We start from the raw sequence: 19,484 nt of genomic DNA, 5'->3' as shown, positions 1-19,484 counted from the left end.
TTGCAAGACAAGTTAGCCTTTAACTTCATTTTTGGCTCTAAGGCTATAGATTCCTTTGGCCTGGGGACTAGCCTTCCATTGCTGCACACTGCACACTAGAATTCCTGCAGATAAGGAACCTCTGGTATGATGTCCTTGACATTTCGTTGCAAATCTTGACTCCTTTGGAGGGGGCTGGGAAGAGGGCTGGAAGGTTTGTCCTCCACCAGAGGGCCAAGCATAAGCCTCGAGATTTTTGCAGTGCATTTCTTGGCAGGGAATTATTTTTCAGCTTTATTTCCTACAGAAACAAAGCACAGGTAAATGGTGATAGCTTGTGTGCCTGTTTATGAATGTACAAGTGCAACTTCGTAATTAGGTGTAGAGTTTAAAAATCCCCAACACATCAGAAAACACATTCCAACAATAGTCACAGCTCACCTAGTAAGGAAGCTGAACACAGTTCCTTTCCAGAGAAAAGAGACACCTGCTTCAATTAATGGGTTACCTATTTCAAGTTTACAGCTACAGACTGCTTTCTCTGAAACCCTCTGAAAAGTGATAAAGCTTTAGGAAGTAGTCGTAAAAAGGGAACGGGAAAATTTCATTCCAGGAATTTTCTCCTTTTTCTGTGTTCAGTTATTGTAAGCTAACACTTTAACATTTCATGAGAAGGTAAAATTCTGTGTTGATATTAAGATGCTTTTAAAAGTGAAGGCAGTAGCTAGAGATGACACCACATGACAGGGAGTATTTTACATTAAAATATTTACCACAGTAAACTGGCTTTTTACTTCCACTTTCATTTCCTGTGCTGAAGCAGCTAAAGAGTGAAGTGACTCTAATACAGGGTTTGAGAACACAAAGATTCTGAAGTTTAAAGTATTCGGTGAGATTTTTTTTTATAAGATTATATAAATATCATAAAAAGTATTACAAACTTAAGGAAGACTCCTTGGAGATTGTCAACTATCCTTCACGTATAGAATTACTCAAAAAAAGAGTTAAACATTCAGGCAATTTCATTTATTTTTTCAAAACTTTATTAGGTAGACATTACTAGATGACATTGTAAAACCCCTTGTGTGCCAAGTGAATGAACTCTACAATGCATGTCTCCCCACAATTAAACAAATCCACTGCCCCCACCCCCATTTCTGAATATTGATTCCAAGATGGAAGGAGTGCATTCAAATGCCACTTTACATTCTTCCATTTCATCATGGGAAGCACTTTTCAGTCTGCTGCTAACAGGGGCTTGGGATGTCAGTGTAAGTGAAAGGAATGCCTTTAAAGGAAACAAAGTACCGTAAGTTTTGTCTTACGAAATTCAGTCTCATATGAACACCAGATTCATTGCAGAGTCTTTTAAAAATTAAACTGCCTACCGTGATTGTATTTAGCAAAGGGAAGCAATACAGAGACATATCTACTACTGAATACTAGTGAGGTAACATTTTGAAAATAAAACTGTTAAAAAATTGACTTACTTTCGAAAGGTCCTGTCCAGCAGGACGAACATTGGCAGAACACCTTCCCTTGTATCCATGCATGTACATGTGCATATACAACCTGTGTCTACTATAGCTTTTTAAAGAACAAGATTTTAGTTATACATTCATCAGGACAAGTTTAAAGATCAGACATTACTATGGTAGATTCAACAGAAGACTTCAATGAACCATCTTCTAGACCTCCTAAATGAAAAGGCACTCTGAAGAGGGTAGCAAGAAATAATCCTTACAAAACACTGACATAAACTAAAGCAGCCACACAGGTAGCACACTCAACAGTGATTAGTGGTATACATTTAAAATACCAACTTGAAGATGAATTATTGTAAAATATTGCCCAGGACTACTGAATATTTTCATCAAGTTATTACAGCATGAAGACCATTGTTGCAATACAGTGCAACAGAAAATACAATATCAGCTAAACACAAGACAAAGATAGTGGGGAAATCTTATCAGCATTTTGGTTGTGTGTCTGCTGGTTCTAGGAGAGAAAAGATTCATTTAAGGAAATAACTAGTAAAAATAAACAGTAACTCATAAAGGTTGAAGGAGTGTTTTGATACACGGCCTCTTCTGTTAATGGATTATAGAAGGATTGAATTTTTAATGCCTAAAATTTTGAGATAATGCTGAAATGGAAGTCATTAAGATGTGAGATAATTCACTTATAATTTTTTCAGTATGGCTCTAAATCAAATTCTCTATCACCAAAACCTTCAGATATGCAAGCTGAATCCTGACTAAACAGTCACATTAGTATTCACAATAACACTGTGACAGTATATTACCAATTAGTAACTCCAGGGTGGAAAAAAAGCCCCTCCTACAGTTCTGAAAAACTGAAGAATTTCAGGAAAATAAAAGGTTCAAAGGGATACTCATCTTAATTTCTCCTCTTTTCCTTTACAAATTCTCAGTGGAGGAAATTTAACATATTTAAACCATCTTATGATCACAAATCTATAAAAAATAGACCTTCTAAGCATTATTTTTCTTTCTACCCCCCATTAACTCAATTTCCTTCTGATAATTACCTTTTGTATTTCACTTTTTTTGGCAGATAATTGCAACCTTAAGGTCATGAAATTCAAGGTAATTTTAGAAAAGTAGCTTATTACTGACTTCAATAATAGAAGGACAAGAGTGGCATCAAGGTTAGTAAGGACAAACAGGTCCTTTAGTAAGTCTAGAACATAAAGGGTAAATTTCCACTGTCTTCTGGAAAAGCAAGTAAGAAGAAATAAACCCCACAACACCCATTTGGAAGCTATCAGACGATGGCAAAATGAGTAATACTTTTTCAGATCACACCTCCCACTCTGCAGTGAAGGGCTGGGCAGAGATCCCAGAGCTGCGCCACCATCTCGATTGATGGTTTGTCCACCCAGATACCCACCCCAGAGGAGTTACCACCTTGTATTAACAGGATATGTTATTCCAGCTGGACACCACTGAAATGCTCTCAACCTGTTTTAAGTCCCAGCCTAGTTACAGTGCACCTCCATGTGCCATATTCCTTGGTGCTTCCACCTCCAGCAATTAGTGCTAACAAGGCTCGAGTGGAGCCCTGAGCTGGCAGGTACAGCCACAACAGGCTGTGCTCTAACTGGACTTTGGCTGAATTCTCTTCTCCAAAAGGCTGCATTTCTTTCAGTGGTTGAAAACTCATGGCTTCTTATGTTGGAGGAGCCAAACTTACTCTAACAACAACTTAAGATGCATTTCTGCAGATGTCTGAAGGAAGACTGGAGGAGTCATAGGGAGGGATGGGAGCAAAGAACAAGTTAAAAAGACCACAGAAATGACATCACCAGAAATAAAACAAGCGTGCCAGATTATTTTTATGATAGGCTAACTTCTTTCCTAATACAATATTTGTCAACTTTCTAAACAAACCAATACTCATTACTTTGGCTTGATGTAATTGTAGGAGTCCACAGAACAGGAATTCCCATATTGCTCTGCTGAGGGGTGTGAACATCTTTCATTTGTTTCACGCAGTAAGGCACTTACACATTTAAAATTCCTCATTATAAAAAACACTAAATACTGCAGTTCAAGTGTTGATTTCATGGGCACTGCCTTCCTCCATGTTTTGTAAGTTCTTAGTCATCCCACACATATACTACAAAAAGTTCAATCACTGATGCACCTAGCTTGTATGTTGCCCAAATGCAGAACTAGAAATTGCTTTCTTAATGAATCCACAGTGTTTGGCCAACATGCTAGTTGTGTCAGAAGCCTCTACACCAAAAAGGATGTGATCTATTGTCTCACTATCCTCACCCCTTGCCATTCAAATTAAATCTATTTTAAAGGGAACCCTTTACCCTAAAATACACAAAACAAGAGATGGGGGCAAGGGAAGACTTCTCATTGAATTGTCATGGAATTAAATTCAGCTTGGACGTGCTCCTCAGAGACAATTTTTTCTTTTTTCAGCACTAATCTCATCTCTATCCTAGTGACAAGAATTAACAAATACCCGAAAATGCCATTTTGTACTCAGATGGTTAGTTATGTAACAAAGATGACTGTGCTGTTTAAGTACATTTTAAAAATTGCAAAATTAAAAGCCATGAAAAAAAAATAGATTTCATCTTGCTTTCAAGTAATGTAAATACAACAAAATTAATCTTTTGCTTATAGCTCAGCAAAGCATTAACAAAGCAACTTCTTATGAGATCACATTTTACAAGTCCAATTTGATCTTCAGCCATTTTCACAAGTCAGTTTCAAATTATGAAATTTAGAAAGAGAAGGAGAGCATACAAGCAAAGTGTATAAGATGAAAACACAGTAAACATTTTATATGAGATGGTAAACAGTGAAATGTAAATCCATCCCCGTTCTTGCAATTTCTGGACACAAAGCAGCAGGATGCAAATTGTTATGAAAAAACTCTTAAGAGTGCATTTTTTATGCAAAAACATAAACCATGATTAAAGACTGAATCCTTCTGCTCATCCAGAGATTGCATAAGGCATGAAGATGTTTTCTGACTGAATCACAGTTTTACAGGACAGGTTTAACACCTGAACCACTTCTCTGGATTCTGTAAATATATTTCCTTCTAAAAATGAGGTAAATGTGGCATTGTGTTAGTAACATCATCCTCTGTCCTCTGTGACAGCAAGTTAAAAATTTCAAAAATACTGTTTTCAGTCTGACAAATTTTCAACAAGGTGAACACTGAACGGGGTTGGCATGCAACTGTGTTTAAGATATGTGCAAAATTCACATTTATGCTAAACAAGTATCTTTACACAATAAGCTTCTCTTCTGACTTTGATCCACCCAAAACACTTCAGATTAATTTTGCATGTTTTGATAAGCCAAATAAGCACCAAAAAAGGTTTTCTTTTGCACAATATGCTTATTTTAATAAATGCATCACTATTGTAACTATTGTGTCATACAGAGAGATTTATAAATAAACATCTGGAACTATGTTTCAAAATGTATGCATTTGGTTTTTTGCTATGGAGTAATTAAAACTTATTACACATTTTTACCTTTGAAATCAGAGCATGCACTCTAAGATCACTTTTCATTTCCCTTACGAAATTTCACTATTAGGCCAAGAGAAGAGAAGCATCAGTGATTAATTGCCTAATATGTGCCGTCTGTTCCTTACTGCAGAGAGAACATATGGTTCCTGAACTCTTATGCACAGAAAGAGGTAAGGAAGAATCAGCAAGGAAGCTTCAGTTTGCAAGCAACTGCATTTGTTAGTTTTCTTACAAAAATGTTTTAGGGTGTTAAGTACTGCTCAAGCTGTAACACCAATGAAAACACTGTCTCTCTTTCAATCGAATCAAGGCTCAGCTGGTTTTTCATGTAACAGCAGCAAGATAAACTACCAAATACATCAGCAATATAACTTTTTAGATGTTGTGTGTCCTCAAGTTTATGTGTTAAGTCCTAAAAATACTGAAGAGTTGCAATTCCATTTCTAACAGTGTGCTATTTATCACTTTGAAGAAAGCAGAATTTGAAGAAATCTTATTTAACACTGTATTTGGGTGCTGTTTCTAATTTTATTAGTGGCTCAAAGCATTAAGGTTTCTTTATTATATTAAAAGCTAGTATCCCTCTAATGAGAATGTTGTCCAGAAATTCTTTCCAACTCCTTCCCTCTCCTGTGCTTACTAAATACATTGGCACCATTCTGCAAATGAAGAGTGACTCCATAGTAGTTTGCACTTCTTAAGAAGTGAACTGGGTTTTCCATGGCTATCAACATACTTTCAGATGTTTCTATAAAAGTATTTGTAACCAAATTCCACACTGGCATAAAAATAGTTTTCTATGGTTTAATGGGGCTGTGACTGATGTCAGGAATGAAGCTGACTCACTCTAACCATAAGGCTTAACAATTAAAAGAAAGTAAGAAATTATTTAATAGTTTCCTCATGTAGGATTCTTTCCATCAACAGAGATCTAATATAGATTATAACAGTAACAGCAATCTGTGGTTCTTATCTACAACTTGAACCTCCACAACTAGCATATCAAAAATGATGTAAGGTTTGCTCAAGAAACACAACTAAATTTTAAAAAAATCTAACAGACAAACCAAGGATCTGCATGGCAAACTATTTGGCCACTGAATATTAAACAGTTTCTCAAATCTAATTGGCATAAGAAACCTTTCCATCACTGGTGATTTTGTGTCCTCTGAGAGAATTACTGCCCCACCTACACACCATTTAACATCACACAAACTGTGACAGTCTTTGGAAGAGAAAAAAGCCCCTTGGCTAAAAAGAATACCTGATGGTGAGCCAAAATGCTTTCTAGTTCAAATTGGCAGTAGTCCTCGCAAATTAGTAATTTTAATAAAGTAAAACTTTTATAATGAATAAATAGGTGTAAATTACAAAAAAACCTTAACGCACTGGGGGGGGAGGGTCAGCATTAGGAGCATCAAAATCAAACAAAAATCCTCCCTTACACATTTGCACTGCCTCAAAGGAAGATAATAGATCACTCAAAGTGCACTGTACTTCAATGACACTGAACAGGTAGGAATATGCTGTTCATTACAGAGGTGGTGAGAACTGAAGACTCATTGACTTTTTTGTACAAAACTAAACCTGATTGGTCAGCTCAGCACAAAGCTTCCTAGAATTGCTTTTCTGCCTCTTGCTTATATTCCTACTCAGCCTGTTACTCTCACTGGCTAATAGGCTGACATAAGGAAAAGCACAATTATTTTCCAGTCACAAGCTCCTGGATGAACTCCATATATACACTTAACTATGCTCTGAGATGTCACAGGACAGAAAACAATGCTGCTGCTGCTATGGCTGAGTAGCCCTGGGACTTGATCCCATTAATGAAACACAACTAAATTCTGTGTAGTGGAGAAAGGGAGTGCAGCCCTGCGGGGTGGTGTGTCCAGCCAGCCCTCCCGGCAGGGGCAGGATGGGGCACACACAGCCACAGCACTATGGGGAGAGCCCCAGCTCTGACTGCACAACTGCATGCTGGGCTGAGCACACAGCAAATCCAGCCCCAGGAAAGCTTGGAACAGAAGGCTAGTGGAGAAGGGATTTCAGCATTTCCTAGTCTGGACACAGGTACGGACGAGCAACAACCTTGCACAAAGATAAATTATCTTAAATATTAACTGTCGTGAAAGCAAACACAACAACCAGTGATGATCAGCATACAGTAGTGTGAAATCTGCCTTAGCAGGTTAATATAGCTGCCTGATGAAGTTTTCTGCTAATAAAAATGGAGCAGAACAGCCTAATGGTTTCTTTAGAGTAGTTACAAAAAATACATTGCATTAACATAATTTCCTTATGAAGTCCATTCAGTTTCTTTCAAACGAATAAATTAATGCTTCTAAAACAAATGATGTGGCTTTGATGTATATAAGGTTTGCTGTGATGAGTTGCTTAAAAGCTAATGTTTTACCAAATGAAGCTTTGTACTGAGCTACTTCTCATGCTTTAGTAGGTTATGTATATAATATTGATAAAAATTGTATTTATGTGCTTTTCAAGTGGTAATATTTTTATGCAGATGGAAAAAGACTTCCATAGCCCTATTCTGCCTGGTTCTTGAACATTTATCCTGTTCTACAGAAAAGAAAAAATTATTGTAATTTCTTTTTTTTTTTTTGCCCTACAGGAAAAGCACAGACTCACTCATCTTTACAAGGTCAAAGATTTCTCTTTTAGCCCTGTATAGAAAATGAAGAACCATTTCCCTTTGATTTTATCTGTTCTGATAAAATCAAAATGGTCTAGATGAAATGATAATGTAGGAGCTGAGTTGTATGTTCCTCTTCTCCATCCACAAGGACATATTTTCTGAATAGAAGTAAGTGCAGATCTATTATCTTCCCTTTTATGTTCTTTAATCTAGTATCTTAGTTTCAGATCTTACTGAACTCTAGTTAAAAAAACTGAAAATGGCAAACAAGGCAGAGTGAAAACAGCTACAAAGACCATAAGAATATCTGATACATTTATACAGAACCAGGAAAAGAAAGGAAATAAATCCACTGTGTAGTTATTACAGAATCTCAAGTACTAAAATATTCTCAAGTGGAATAGTTTGACACCAAGTTATAGACTGCATTGCAAACCCAAATCTATCTATATATATCTCACTCTCTGAGGTCTGAAGGTTTTTCTAAATAATACAAAAATATCTTCATTATTTGACATTTAAAGAGAGGAATAAAAATCCCTGAGTAAGCCAAAGACAACTGATATGTATAGCCTCAGAAAACACACTCAAAACCAAGACCAATTTTAAGGCAGCTTCCAACTTCAGACAACACAAATAGAAAACTGATGTGTCTCAGAAGAAAGTAAGTCTAAATAGCAGGTGAATTTGCATTGACAATAGGTTTTGAATTTTATTTCTAAATATCATTGCTTCCCTCCTTAATTTGCAAATCTTTGAAAAGTACTTTTTTTACTACTATGGTAACAGGGTCAACATGCCCTTAAATTGAAATGGAAATTAAATAGTTATCGACTACAATGGTGTGCTTGAAGAAAAAAACTGCAAGAAAACAAAACTAGAAGCTGACAGAAAACAAGCATACTAGCCAACTATGGTAAGCTGATATTTGTGTTTCCAGGTAAACAAAAGTCATCAGCTTCTTCCACTGAGGCTTTGAAGTCAAAGTATCTTATAACAGTACTATGTTGGTGGGGCAGAACACCATTTGCTTGAAAATTACAACTGGATTCAGATTTAACAACAATTTTCAAAGAAAGTGGTATAAAGTACATCCTCTTAAATGATATGTTATTTGCAAGCCTAATTTTTGAAGTCAGTAGACTCTTAAGGACATTTCCCATCTTCCTGCTTCCCCTTTCCCCATATATACACAAACTTACATATAAATACATGTGTATCTTCACACACACTGAAAATAAGTACCTTCACAGTACAAATCCAATCTTCGTTAAGATTAGCCTGTATTTTTACAGTATGAAGTTATTTTTCATATTCAGCTTTCTTTATTGTTTCAGTGTTCTGTCTAAACACAGTTATTCTAGTTTTTAAAGTTGTATTTGTATGACAAATTTGGATTAAAATTAAAAGTGTAAAAATTCTCAGTAACTGACTCCTTATGCTGAATTACATTGCTTTTGTTGCAATGCACTGAGAAAGAGGTTTGGTAGCAAACAGTGGAGATTAAGAAAAAAAAGAGCAAAGATAGTTATTCTCTTCAGAACTGTAATGTGCCAGGAGGAGAAACACTGGAAGCAGAAAGCTAGAATGAAGTGGTCTCCTAAGAATTTATGATCACTTCCCTTACCCTGGATTCACAGATTTTCCTCATGAGACATCAGAGGATACTCCAAGACTTATGTAGTAGTAGCCTACTCAAAGGAACAAACAAACAAAATGTGCTATTTAGTTTATAAAATTTCAACAAGTCAATCCTCACACAGGTAGTGTGTAGCAGTCTATCATATTCCAAGTCAGAACAAAAGAGCAGGTTTCCAGGTTCCCTGCAAACACATTTCAAGGATATCTCGGGACAGATTAAGTCACTGACACATCTTGTTATCTAAACCCTTCAAATTTTTTCTGCACTGTGAGAATTTAAAAATGAAGTCTTGTTGTAACAAATCTTGTCACACCCCCTGCCATTAATATTAACAGACTGTCATAAATAAATTAGTGAAGTGAAACCAATGACCATACTCTGAAGTATCACGACTTCAGCACTAAGGGTATTTCCCCCGAGGCACTGCAGTTTGGCGGTGGCAATGCACTCCACTAGCAGGAGCACTCAGAAGACAACCAGCTGTCGTGCTCTGGCATGTGACGGGGTTTCAGTATGCTGAACAGAATGCTGTGTGATGGAAGTTATTTACAGGAGTAGTTTTTAATACCAAAAGTAGTATGCTCAGTACACAGTAAGAGTCCGAACACTTGTAAGCATTTCCACCTTAAAGGCTGGCGCTGAAGTTAAACGAGCACATGTTAGCAGTTAAATGCTTTCTTCACAGGCCAAATCGGTAGTAGAGTTGTGGCTACAATACAGGCTTGGATTGTCTGGTTCAGAAACTTAGACTCAAAAAAACCCCTCCAAAGTCATAACTAAAAAAACCCCAAACCAAAAGACATTTAAAAAGCAGCAGTCAAGGGGCTCATCTTGTTGAGAGCGCACCAGAGCAAAGAGGCTTTCTGGTCTGCAGTAGTGTTTTCGGAAGGGAAGATGGCAGGAGAGCCCCCATTCCTCCTCCAGGGCGGTGGCTTTGATGCTGTAACCAGCACTGTATTGCTCTGTCTCACAGAACACGGATAGCCCTTGCAGGACCAGCTCAGTTCAGGCGAGTAATGTCCGTCCTCACCAGGGCATACCTGTCCGTGACCTTTTCCTCTGCTTTTTACAAAGGCAATAGATAGGAAACACAAATAAACCTGCCAGAAGAAGGAAACATGAGAAAAAACATAATTAAATGCAATCCTTTGTGCACACGTTATGTTCTTTAGATACAGGTATTCAGATGGAACTTCTCATGTCTCAGGAGAATTTAGACCAGGCATTTGGACAAGAAAAGAATACAAACCTGCAACAAACAGTGTCTTTGATAGTGAGTTAAGCTACACTTACCCTTTTTCTGTCACAACAAATTCCTGCTAACCCTAAACTCATCTCTGACAAATTAATTTCTAAACCATGCTGTTTGGTATAAGGTACAAACATAAGACTTCCAAAAGCACTCTGGAAATTCTTAGATCTAAATTCAAAGCTGATGTAACTAAACTAGTTTTCAATTAGATTCAAATGCAGTAGAGATAGCATGTTAAAGCTTTACTTTTTATTTATTTTTATGAGCATCCTCATCTACTGTGAAGTAATACCAAATGTTCATCTTGAATAATATCAAGTGTTTATCCTTGCTTGGACAGGGAACTCTTTATTCTTAAAAGTCTTGAGACAAAGAAAGCTGTAAAAACAAAAATAAATACATCACAATCATTCAAGTGAAAAAAAGAAATCCGTCAAATAGTTTGTACTCAAACTCAAATGAGAAGCATCTTCCCCTTTCTCGTACCACCACCTGACTGAAATGGCCGAAGATTTTCTTTTCAGACACCACTACAGTGATAACATAGAAAAAAAAGACTACAACAATCACAGGGCTTTGCTCAATAGCCTTGTAAATGGTGCAGTATGGTTTACAGCTATTCAACCGAGATTACTCTAATTGTGGTTGGCAGCAAATATTGCTATAATTACCTCAAACCCAAAACTTTTCTATAAATAATCAACATTTTTAGAACTGCTCATACTGCTGGCCTTGATCACATCTTATCCAGCCAAGCCTAGGATGAGGCTTCAAAGGCGTTCTGATTATTATTGTTACTATATTACTGCAAAACTCTCTTAATTTCTAGTGTAGATAAAAAAGTGGGTTTTTTCCCCATCATAGATTATACCAGATGGAAGATCAAAATAAGATCTACTGGCATTAAGAATTCTTTATTGTTTAAAATATTGGCATGAAAATGCTTTTGAATAGAATATATATTTAAGATCAACATCGCTCACTCTTCAGTGAAGATGGTTGATCTAAATACAGAAATTACAGCAACACTCCTTATTTGGCCAGATGTAGTCTAGAAAAGCTATAATAGTACTTTGGTTATAGCTTGATTGGTTACTTACAACCTTATTATTATAACTATCCTGATGTATTTTGGCTTTATTATATCAAAACAAAGGAGCCACATCCCAATAAATCTCAGGGCTGGGCACGCACTGCAAATTCTCAGTGGAATAAGCAGTTTGATGAAAAGCTGTGAAGCAGCATGGTTCCTGAATGACATATTGCTGCCAACATAAAGAGTGGATATGCACTCACATGAGCAAAATTGTACCTTGTTGTCACAGCTAATCTCCTTTCTGTGGGAAAACTCAGCTAAGCCAGGCAAAAAGCAGCTTTGCTAAAATATCTGTGTCCATGCTAATACAACCACATCAGAGTTTTGACACTGTAATCAAATGAGTTCACAGTACCAGTGCTTGTGATGGAATACAGTTTGGCAGCCTTCGTGCTGGATCGTGTTGTGAGACTGACTCACCCCAGTTTGCTGCTTTGTTGCTGCTGCATCTTCAAGCTGGTCCCTAAAAATCTTGTCATACTCACGGCCAAGATCTTAAAATTGTGATTCAATGGGGTGATTAAAGGCTGGGTCCAAGTCAGTCAGCCCCCAGGATTACATTTAAGTTACTCTGGACTTTTTGCTAGTTTATCTACAGCAGTTAAAGACATTTATTTGGAAAATCAAATAAATGGCAACAAAAATAAAGCTAGTAAGCAAAAATTAAAAAAAAATTAGAAAAAAAGTCATGTGTTTAATTCTAAAACAGTATCTGTGAAATCTGTACTTTGCCTACATGTCTTTGAGATGTCATATAGAGAAAGTCACTGCATAAGCAGGAATAGATTCATGCACATATGTAACTCTTACCTATTACAACAGCTACAGCTCCCAGTGCCAGTCCCAGAACCAATATTAGGGGTGTAATGAGTAGTTTTCCAGCTGAAATGCAAAATTCATTAAATAGTTCAAAGAAGGAATTTTCACTTTTTCTTTTCCAACAATCATGAATATTTCAATATCACAAAACATTTTAATCTATTCTTTTTAAAATAATATTTTTTACCTCTACAAATAAGACCCCTACTTGTAATTTCATCCTACAAATTCAGCCAGGAGCTATCACCACACAGTCAGCTCCCTACATGCATTTCTCTCTGCCCTCTTCATCCACCACAATTCTCTGAGCACAGCTTATTTCATACATTAACAGTTTGCATTTATTTCTGTTTCCATTCTGAAATCCCTCAAGCATTGACAGGAATGTGATAGCTATAAAGCTACTATAATTTGGCTTCTCTGGAATCTACTGCACAGCAACCAGCCTGGACAGATGCCAGACAAACTAGCATCTTGGAAAGTTTAGGTTAGCTCAAGGTGATGAGACCATCACCTCTAAATACATTTCTACTCGCTTTAAAAGGCTACACTGAAGTGCTCATGTACAGCTGTGATTTAGATCTAAGTCAAACCACAGCCAAGTCTATTTTGGATCTACATTTATAAGGATATGTTGTGGCTCTTACATGAGTAGGGCAGTGATGTTGAGCAGCATACTCGCTAGAGCATAAGACCAAGAACAAATAAAACATGTTCATATTCTTCATTTCTGGGGAGTTCATGATTTGTAGAAGTTCACAGACTGAAGGCAGAGGTCCTGCTGAAAAAGTGAATTTGAAACTGAACCAGAACCCAAGCTTTCTTCCTTGCATTGCCCACTTTCAGTGGAAGAATCTCCCTGGCTCTGTTGGCTGAACAGTTGGGTCCAAGACATCACTTAACTGAGCTGCTTGAAAATGCAGGAGGGAAGGCATTTTTACTGATACACCAGCAGTCTGAGCAGGGACTTGAAATTCTGCAATTCTCCAAGTTAGATATGTGTTTAAAAGACCACCTCTAGAATGGAAGAAAAATTGAATTTGCTACCTCTCTCTTCCCTGCCCTTCTCCCTCTCAAGTCACTCATATCAGATTTCAGTAAGTGGATTACTTCATTCAATAATGATGTAAACCTTTCCATAACCTGAGACACTAATTTGAGCAGTCTGAAGGAAAAATGTGATATTTTGGAAATATTTACAGCAGTTAAATGAACTGGTCCTTTTCTTGCTCTGTTTTGATAGCTTTTAAATTTCATGGGAGTGTTGTGGGTGGGAAACATTAATTCCTAGAAGAAAAAAAAAATTGGCAAATATTTGCATTACTCTAGTTGCTAGGCATCCTAACGGCATACCTTCCTGGGACTCCACTGAGCTGTCTTCTATACACAGAAATTGTCAAATACATTATTCAAGTGTAGACAGAAAAATGACTGTAAAGTGAAGGAAAACCTCAAGAAAGGTCCAAAAATAAGAAATTAAAAGCATTTTAAAACATTACCAGAGTCTTCAACAATTTCAAGAAAAGCTTGTAAAATATTAGAGGCTTAAGGTATGAACTCCTTACTTCATTAATAGTCATGTAATTAGAATGCTAGAAAATTATGATGTTTGGTACCAAAATTATTAAAAACTTAAATCACTGAGTTAGTGACTGAGTACGCAGAAACAGAGTCTATAGGAAGAGCTAAGCTAGCCTACAATTGGAATAACTTCTTTTCAGACACAAAGAACAGCTCCTGAGCTAATTCAAGAACCTCATTCATTTACATTTGACAAACTTAGAGCTGAAATAAAGCATGAGTAGCGTCTTTCCTTCTAAGAATATGAAGTTACGAGTATTGCATAGTTCCAAGATCTTACAGAATAAAATGACTTATCATCATGAAACTGTATCTTCTTTTGGTTATCAATGCATTATTTCTAAAGACCAAATTTCAAAAACAAATACTTTTTCTATTTCTGTATCTACACATTCAAATCCTTAACATTCCTTTACCTTTCCAAACAAAAGTAAACAAACACAAGGTGAACGAGACTTGCAAATGTTGCCATCAGGAAGAGTACAAACAGCAGCAATCACTGGCAAAGCAGCAGGTACATACTATTTGCTCCAATCATTTTTATCTTCATTGTATGAGACAATTACAAAATGCTCAGTTTTACATGTCAGAATTGAAAACTACTTTATATTCAATTCCAGTTTAACAAACATGGCTTGTCGTAGTGCAAAGGATTATGAGGCTCTTAATCTTAGAGGGAATCAAGACACACCAAGCAATGTCACTGAGACTAAGGATGTTTGCTGCAGGCACTAAACTGTCCTACATCTGTTAGCTCCGAGACTGAGAGCACAGAGAGCAATGTAACACCTGCCTCAGAGCTGAATAAAATCTTGGGTCATTAGCCCATGTGGTGATCTCAGCAGTAGGTTATGACAGCCAGCTTGCTGTTGTCCAAAGCTAGCTTTTAAGGGCAACTTAACAAAAAGCAATTGAAACAGAACCTTTTTACAACTGCACTCAAATTAATGGTAAACTATTTCTCTACTGGGTGGCCCAGCATGAAGATGTAGACACTCATGGTAGCATAACAACTGCATTTGCAGGTGTCTCAGAGGAGTTGCCTTATTTGTGATACAGAGAATCATGTTTTTCTCCAATATAAAGCATTTCAGGAAACACGAGGACATACTTTCCCCTTACCTAACTCTGGGTCTAGTTACAGGATTCAGGGTAATATATCCAAACCCTCATATATCCTTATGAGAATTCTTTGTCACATTAAAAAAAAAAAATTATTAAACTAGTTTTATAAAAGAGATTTAATCACTAACATATGAGAAATACTAAATTTTATCTTTCAAGTCTAAATATTATTACTGTTTAAGCAGAGACAATAAAAATGTCTACTTACAAAGCAAACCAGCATTATCTGGGTAGACATAAGTTCTAATAAAAGTCTGCATTTGTTTTTAGAGAGTCTTATCAAGTGCGTAAAGACAACTTCTTACAAGTCAGACCAACTAAAATATGAAGTTGCTAATGAAGGCTGGATCACAGAATTGCATGCTGCCTCCCGTGGGGCTCAAAGCCATGCTTACATGAAGTGAACCTTGTGCTCTGCTTGGGACAGGAATAAACATCAGTCCTGCTTCCAGAATCCTACCTGAAATGCTGGTTACCACACAAAAAAAAATTAATTCACCTTAAATGGCTTGTGTCCTGTTAAGATCCATGAAGTACCTGGCAATTGATTTTGAATACAATTCATTAACTGAATCCAAGTGGCATTCCAGTGCCATCTTGAGTACACTTAAGACAGCTGTACATGCTTTTCCTTCCTGTAGAATTCATCACTGAGTTCAGTTATAACCAAAAATTCTGCCTTCAACAATTCAGCTGAACAATTATAATGAGAATGAAATCTCTAAGTCTGCTGGGATGGAAGAATAAACAATTTCATTTGACTACTGCTTACAGGACAGTTTCTCTAAAAACCATGCTGACTAAAGAAGAGAGAGAAACGTCAGAGATCACTTCTGCTCTTGGGTTTTCTTATTTCCATGATTACTATCACCTTTACATAACAGCTGGCTTATGAAGAAAAGTATGTTTAAATTTATGCTGCCATAAATACTTTTCCTTTATTTTTACTGCAGAGCAGTTTGTGACTGTATGCACTTGCTTCTCAACAGAAACCATGACAGCACACCAGCCTGCCGTGAGGTGATCTTTCTACACACCCCACCTAACCAAATTTTAGAAACAGCCCAAGAAACCTTCACTCCACACAGCAACAAAATCACATTTATTAAAGTATTTCTTCTCCATAGCTATAAAGTACAAAGTCATACAAAACCCCCACATATCTAGCAACAACTCAGTCTCCCACAGTCAGCCTATTCTATGATTCTAATAAGATTACCCATGGTTCTGCACGTGAGCAGCACCGACTTGGTAATGTCTCAAAGTACAATCTGTCACTACAGCAGAGACTAATTTCACCAAATATAACAAGATCTATTTAAAAGCAACTTACATTGTTTGCCATTGTGGCTATTAAAAGCTCTTACTAAATCTTACTAAGTGCTTTGAAACAGTTCTTATAGTTTAAGCCTAAAATTATTAACAAACGTTTATATCCATGTGCCCTAATGCCAGCACTGTCTTTCATCTAAACTAGATCTTCCCATGTGTTGCAATTCATCTCTACAGAATGTTTCAGAGTAGGCACCTCTAATAATTTTCAATTTTTATTTCCTTTCTAATTTCTTCTGTGTCTTTAAATCACTTCCCTCAAAGTTTGTTACCAAAGCCTTGCAAGCTCCTGAGGTCAAACTAATGGTCTTGGATGACACCTTGTCACTTGTTTAAAACAAGCACCCCAGGTTTACAAATCTTCCCAGAGCAGGAAGATTGGCATTTTTATTACCAGGTCTATGAGTTTGTGTGTTAATTCTTATGTTACTCTAGAAACCACTTAATTTTCTTATTAGAACATGTCTGGCTCAGGAGTAATGTTTTCACTTCAGGTCTGCTTTTTCCCACATGTTCTGTCTCTTGCCTTTCTTTACCTCTACAATCAAGCTCAAAGCATTTCCTCATCCTAAGTGAACTACAAATCATCTCAAATTTTTATGCCTTAATTCAAAGTACGAAAAGTTGTATTTTGCTGGATAGGTTCCCAGTTTTTGACAGTTAAGACAAATTTCCTATAACAATATAGGTCACCTTACATGCTTACATACTCACTACAATGAACTTCACATATATGAAAGACACCACATAATATGAGAGTCTACTTTATTATCTTGTGCTTCTATTGGTTGAAACAGATATCTATCTGGCTCAAAAACAAAAGCCTTTTTGTTTTAAAAAAGATATTTTTGGCATCATATTTTTGTGAGTAAAATTAATGTAAAGCTAACAGTTAAGATAGCATCCTCCTATTTATATGGGAAAACCTTGAGTTTTTTAACTCACATCAGGTTCAAATCCAAAAAGCACTTAATTCAAACAGACTTACACCAAGGTTAATTTAAATAAGGTTCCTCCTCTAACCTATTTCTCCAATATACCTTCAGAATAATGAATACAGCCAGCGACGTGCATATTGACAGCACTTTTCCAGTTTGCTTATGGATTATTAAAAAAAATTAGGAAACAAGCCATCAGAAGAGGACACAGTACCTAATCGTACACAGTCCATCTAAAAAGGGAGGAGAAATTCCATAAACTTGAATATACTTATAAGCTACTTTTTGAATAACCAAAAAACAAGTTGCCCATCCAATCCTTTAAACCACCAGTTTTAATTTAACTATAACTGCCTTATCCCCCCAGTCACTTCTTTGTACATCCCTCCACAAGGAGCATTAATCCACTCACCACAGACAGAGCCTCGCACTAATCTCCTTAAGTGTGGTCTCTCGGGGAGGTAGCGGTATTTGCATCCAAAGATACTGAGGTTTGACGTGTGATCTCCAAAGAAGCGCAGCTGCCGGTATCTCTCCCCGCAACGGTAACAGAAATTAGTGTTACACTGTGAACAGGTCATGTGGTCACACCCTTCCGTTCTCTGGATGTGGATCTGTATGAGCAGAAGGAAAACAGGAATATTATTTTTGTCCCCTTCCTAAGCACAGGAAAGTGGGCACTACCTGGGGCAGCTCATGTGTCAGATGAAAAGAAGCTGCAAGCAACCCCCTGCAAAGTCAGTATTTTCATTAATTAATACTGCAGCTGGCTTAAGACAATAATGGTTTTCTGAGGCATGTCAGAGCATTAAAGTTCTACTGTTTCCAGATTCTCATTTCCTACATAATACTCCTTTTTCGCTACTCTTCATATCAGATGAGAATTCTTGCCCTTACAGAATTATTGGTTTTATTGCTGAAGTAGATATGTTAGCATCAAACTCTATTAAAAGTAAAAACAACACAGCAAACACAGTTATGAACTCTGTTTGACCCCTCCATAGACGGGTTTCCCTCTTAGGCCACCTGTGGCTCCACTCCCTTTTCCATCACAAACTGATTTTGGCATTTTGTAATAAACACCAGAAAGACACTGCTATTACAGTGCATGATTTTGAGAAGTATGGATATTTTCTCCTTCTTAAAAAAAAAAAAAAAAAAGCACAAACTATACATGGAATAAAAAAATTACACCAAGCTTTCATGATACCCACAGCACAGCATGAAACAGGGCTGCCCCAGCTCAACAACCATCTTTCTACTTATTGCCTGCATAAATAGTTCCCCATCCTGCATTCCAAGACCACGTTCCACAGCGGAATGGGAGATAGCCTAATAATTGAGGTGGAAAGTGATGCTTGGGGTCATCTATTTTAACCCCTAACTCCAAGCTGGGATAACTCCAGACAGATCAGATTGCTCCAGGTCTCATCCCACTAGATTTAAAAAATTTCCAAGGGTATGTCACAGCCTCTTTGAGCCATCTATACCATGCTTCACCATCCTCCTTGGGAATACTTTTTTCCATTACATCCAATTTGAATTTCACCAGTTGAAATTTGCACCAGATAAATCAATGCCTCCTGAAACTCCCATACTTACCTATATATATTTATTTTGCAGGGAGGTACAGGCAAAGACATGGCATGGCCACTCAGAGGCCCTGCAAACACCAAATACTGAAAGCTCAGTGAGCTCCAGAGAAGCTCATGACTCCTGGGGTACCTGACATTCTTGAGAGAGTAAATGCATTTGTGATTTGATGTTGATCAGGGGATCTGGGCCTCTCACCTTGCTTGCCCAAACATCTACTGAAACTGGCCCTTTACACATGTAACAAAGGGATGCTTTCCACCTGCAACACTCAAGGTAAAAGAGCTACAAAGGTCACAGTTCCAGATACACCTGCCAGCATCCTTGTGCCGCAGTAGGGATCTCAGGATTTGTGTTTCTATGCATTCAAATGCTGCTTGCATACAAAAGAGAGAACTGGGCTATTAAAAAAAATGCTTTCTAGTGGGCAAGTATTCTAGTA

At 37.1% G+C, this 19,484-nt stretch overlaps 1 protein-coding gene across 2 annotated transcripts in view; it reads right to left on the bottom strand.

The window, feature by feature from the left end:
* Nucleotides 1-999: 999 nt before the first annotated feature.
* RNF217 (ring finger protein 217) overlaps nucleotides 1,000-19,484 on the bottom strand; it is a 60,728-nt gene continuing 42,243 nt past the window's right edge. The window contains exons 4-7 of one of the 2 annotated variants that reach the window (XM_056487756.1): nucleotides 17,862-18,063; nucleotides 13,121-13,254; nucleotides 12,465-12,536; nucleotides 10,317-10,406 (exon numbers count right to left, since the gene is read on the bottom strand). In XM_056487756.1, coding sequence (XP_056343731.1) covers nucleotides 12,510-12,536; nucleotides 13,121-13,254; nucleotides 17,862-18,063 — 363 coding nt within the window. In that variant the 3' untranslated portion in view covers nucleotides 10,317-10,406; nucleotides 12,465-12,509. Of the gene's footprint in view, nucleotides 10,407-12,464; nucleotides 12,537-13,120; nucleotides 13,255-17,861; nucleotides 18,064-19,484 lie in introns of both variants that reach the window. The other variant, XM_056487757.1, reaches the window with a different exon arrangement.

This window comes from Oenanthe melanoleuca, chromosome 3 (genome assembly GCF_029582105.1).
Source record: "Oenanthe melanoleuca isolate GR-GAL-2019-014 chromosome 3, OMel1.0, whole genome shotgun sequence".
Taxonomy (NCBI): domain Eukaryota; kingdom Metazoa; phylum Chordata; class Aves; order Passeriformes; family Muscicapidae; genus Oenanthe; species Oenanthe melanoleuca.
Note: the sequence above shows the minus strand (reverse complement) of the source record. Positions and strands in the feature narration are given on the sequence as shown.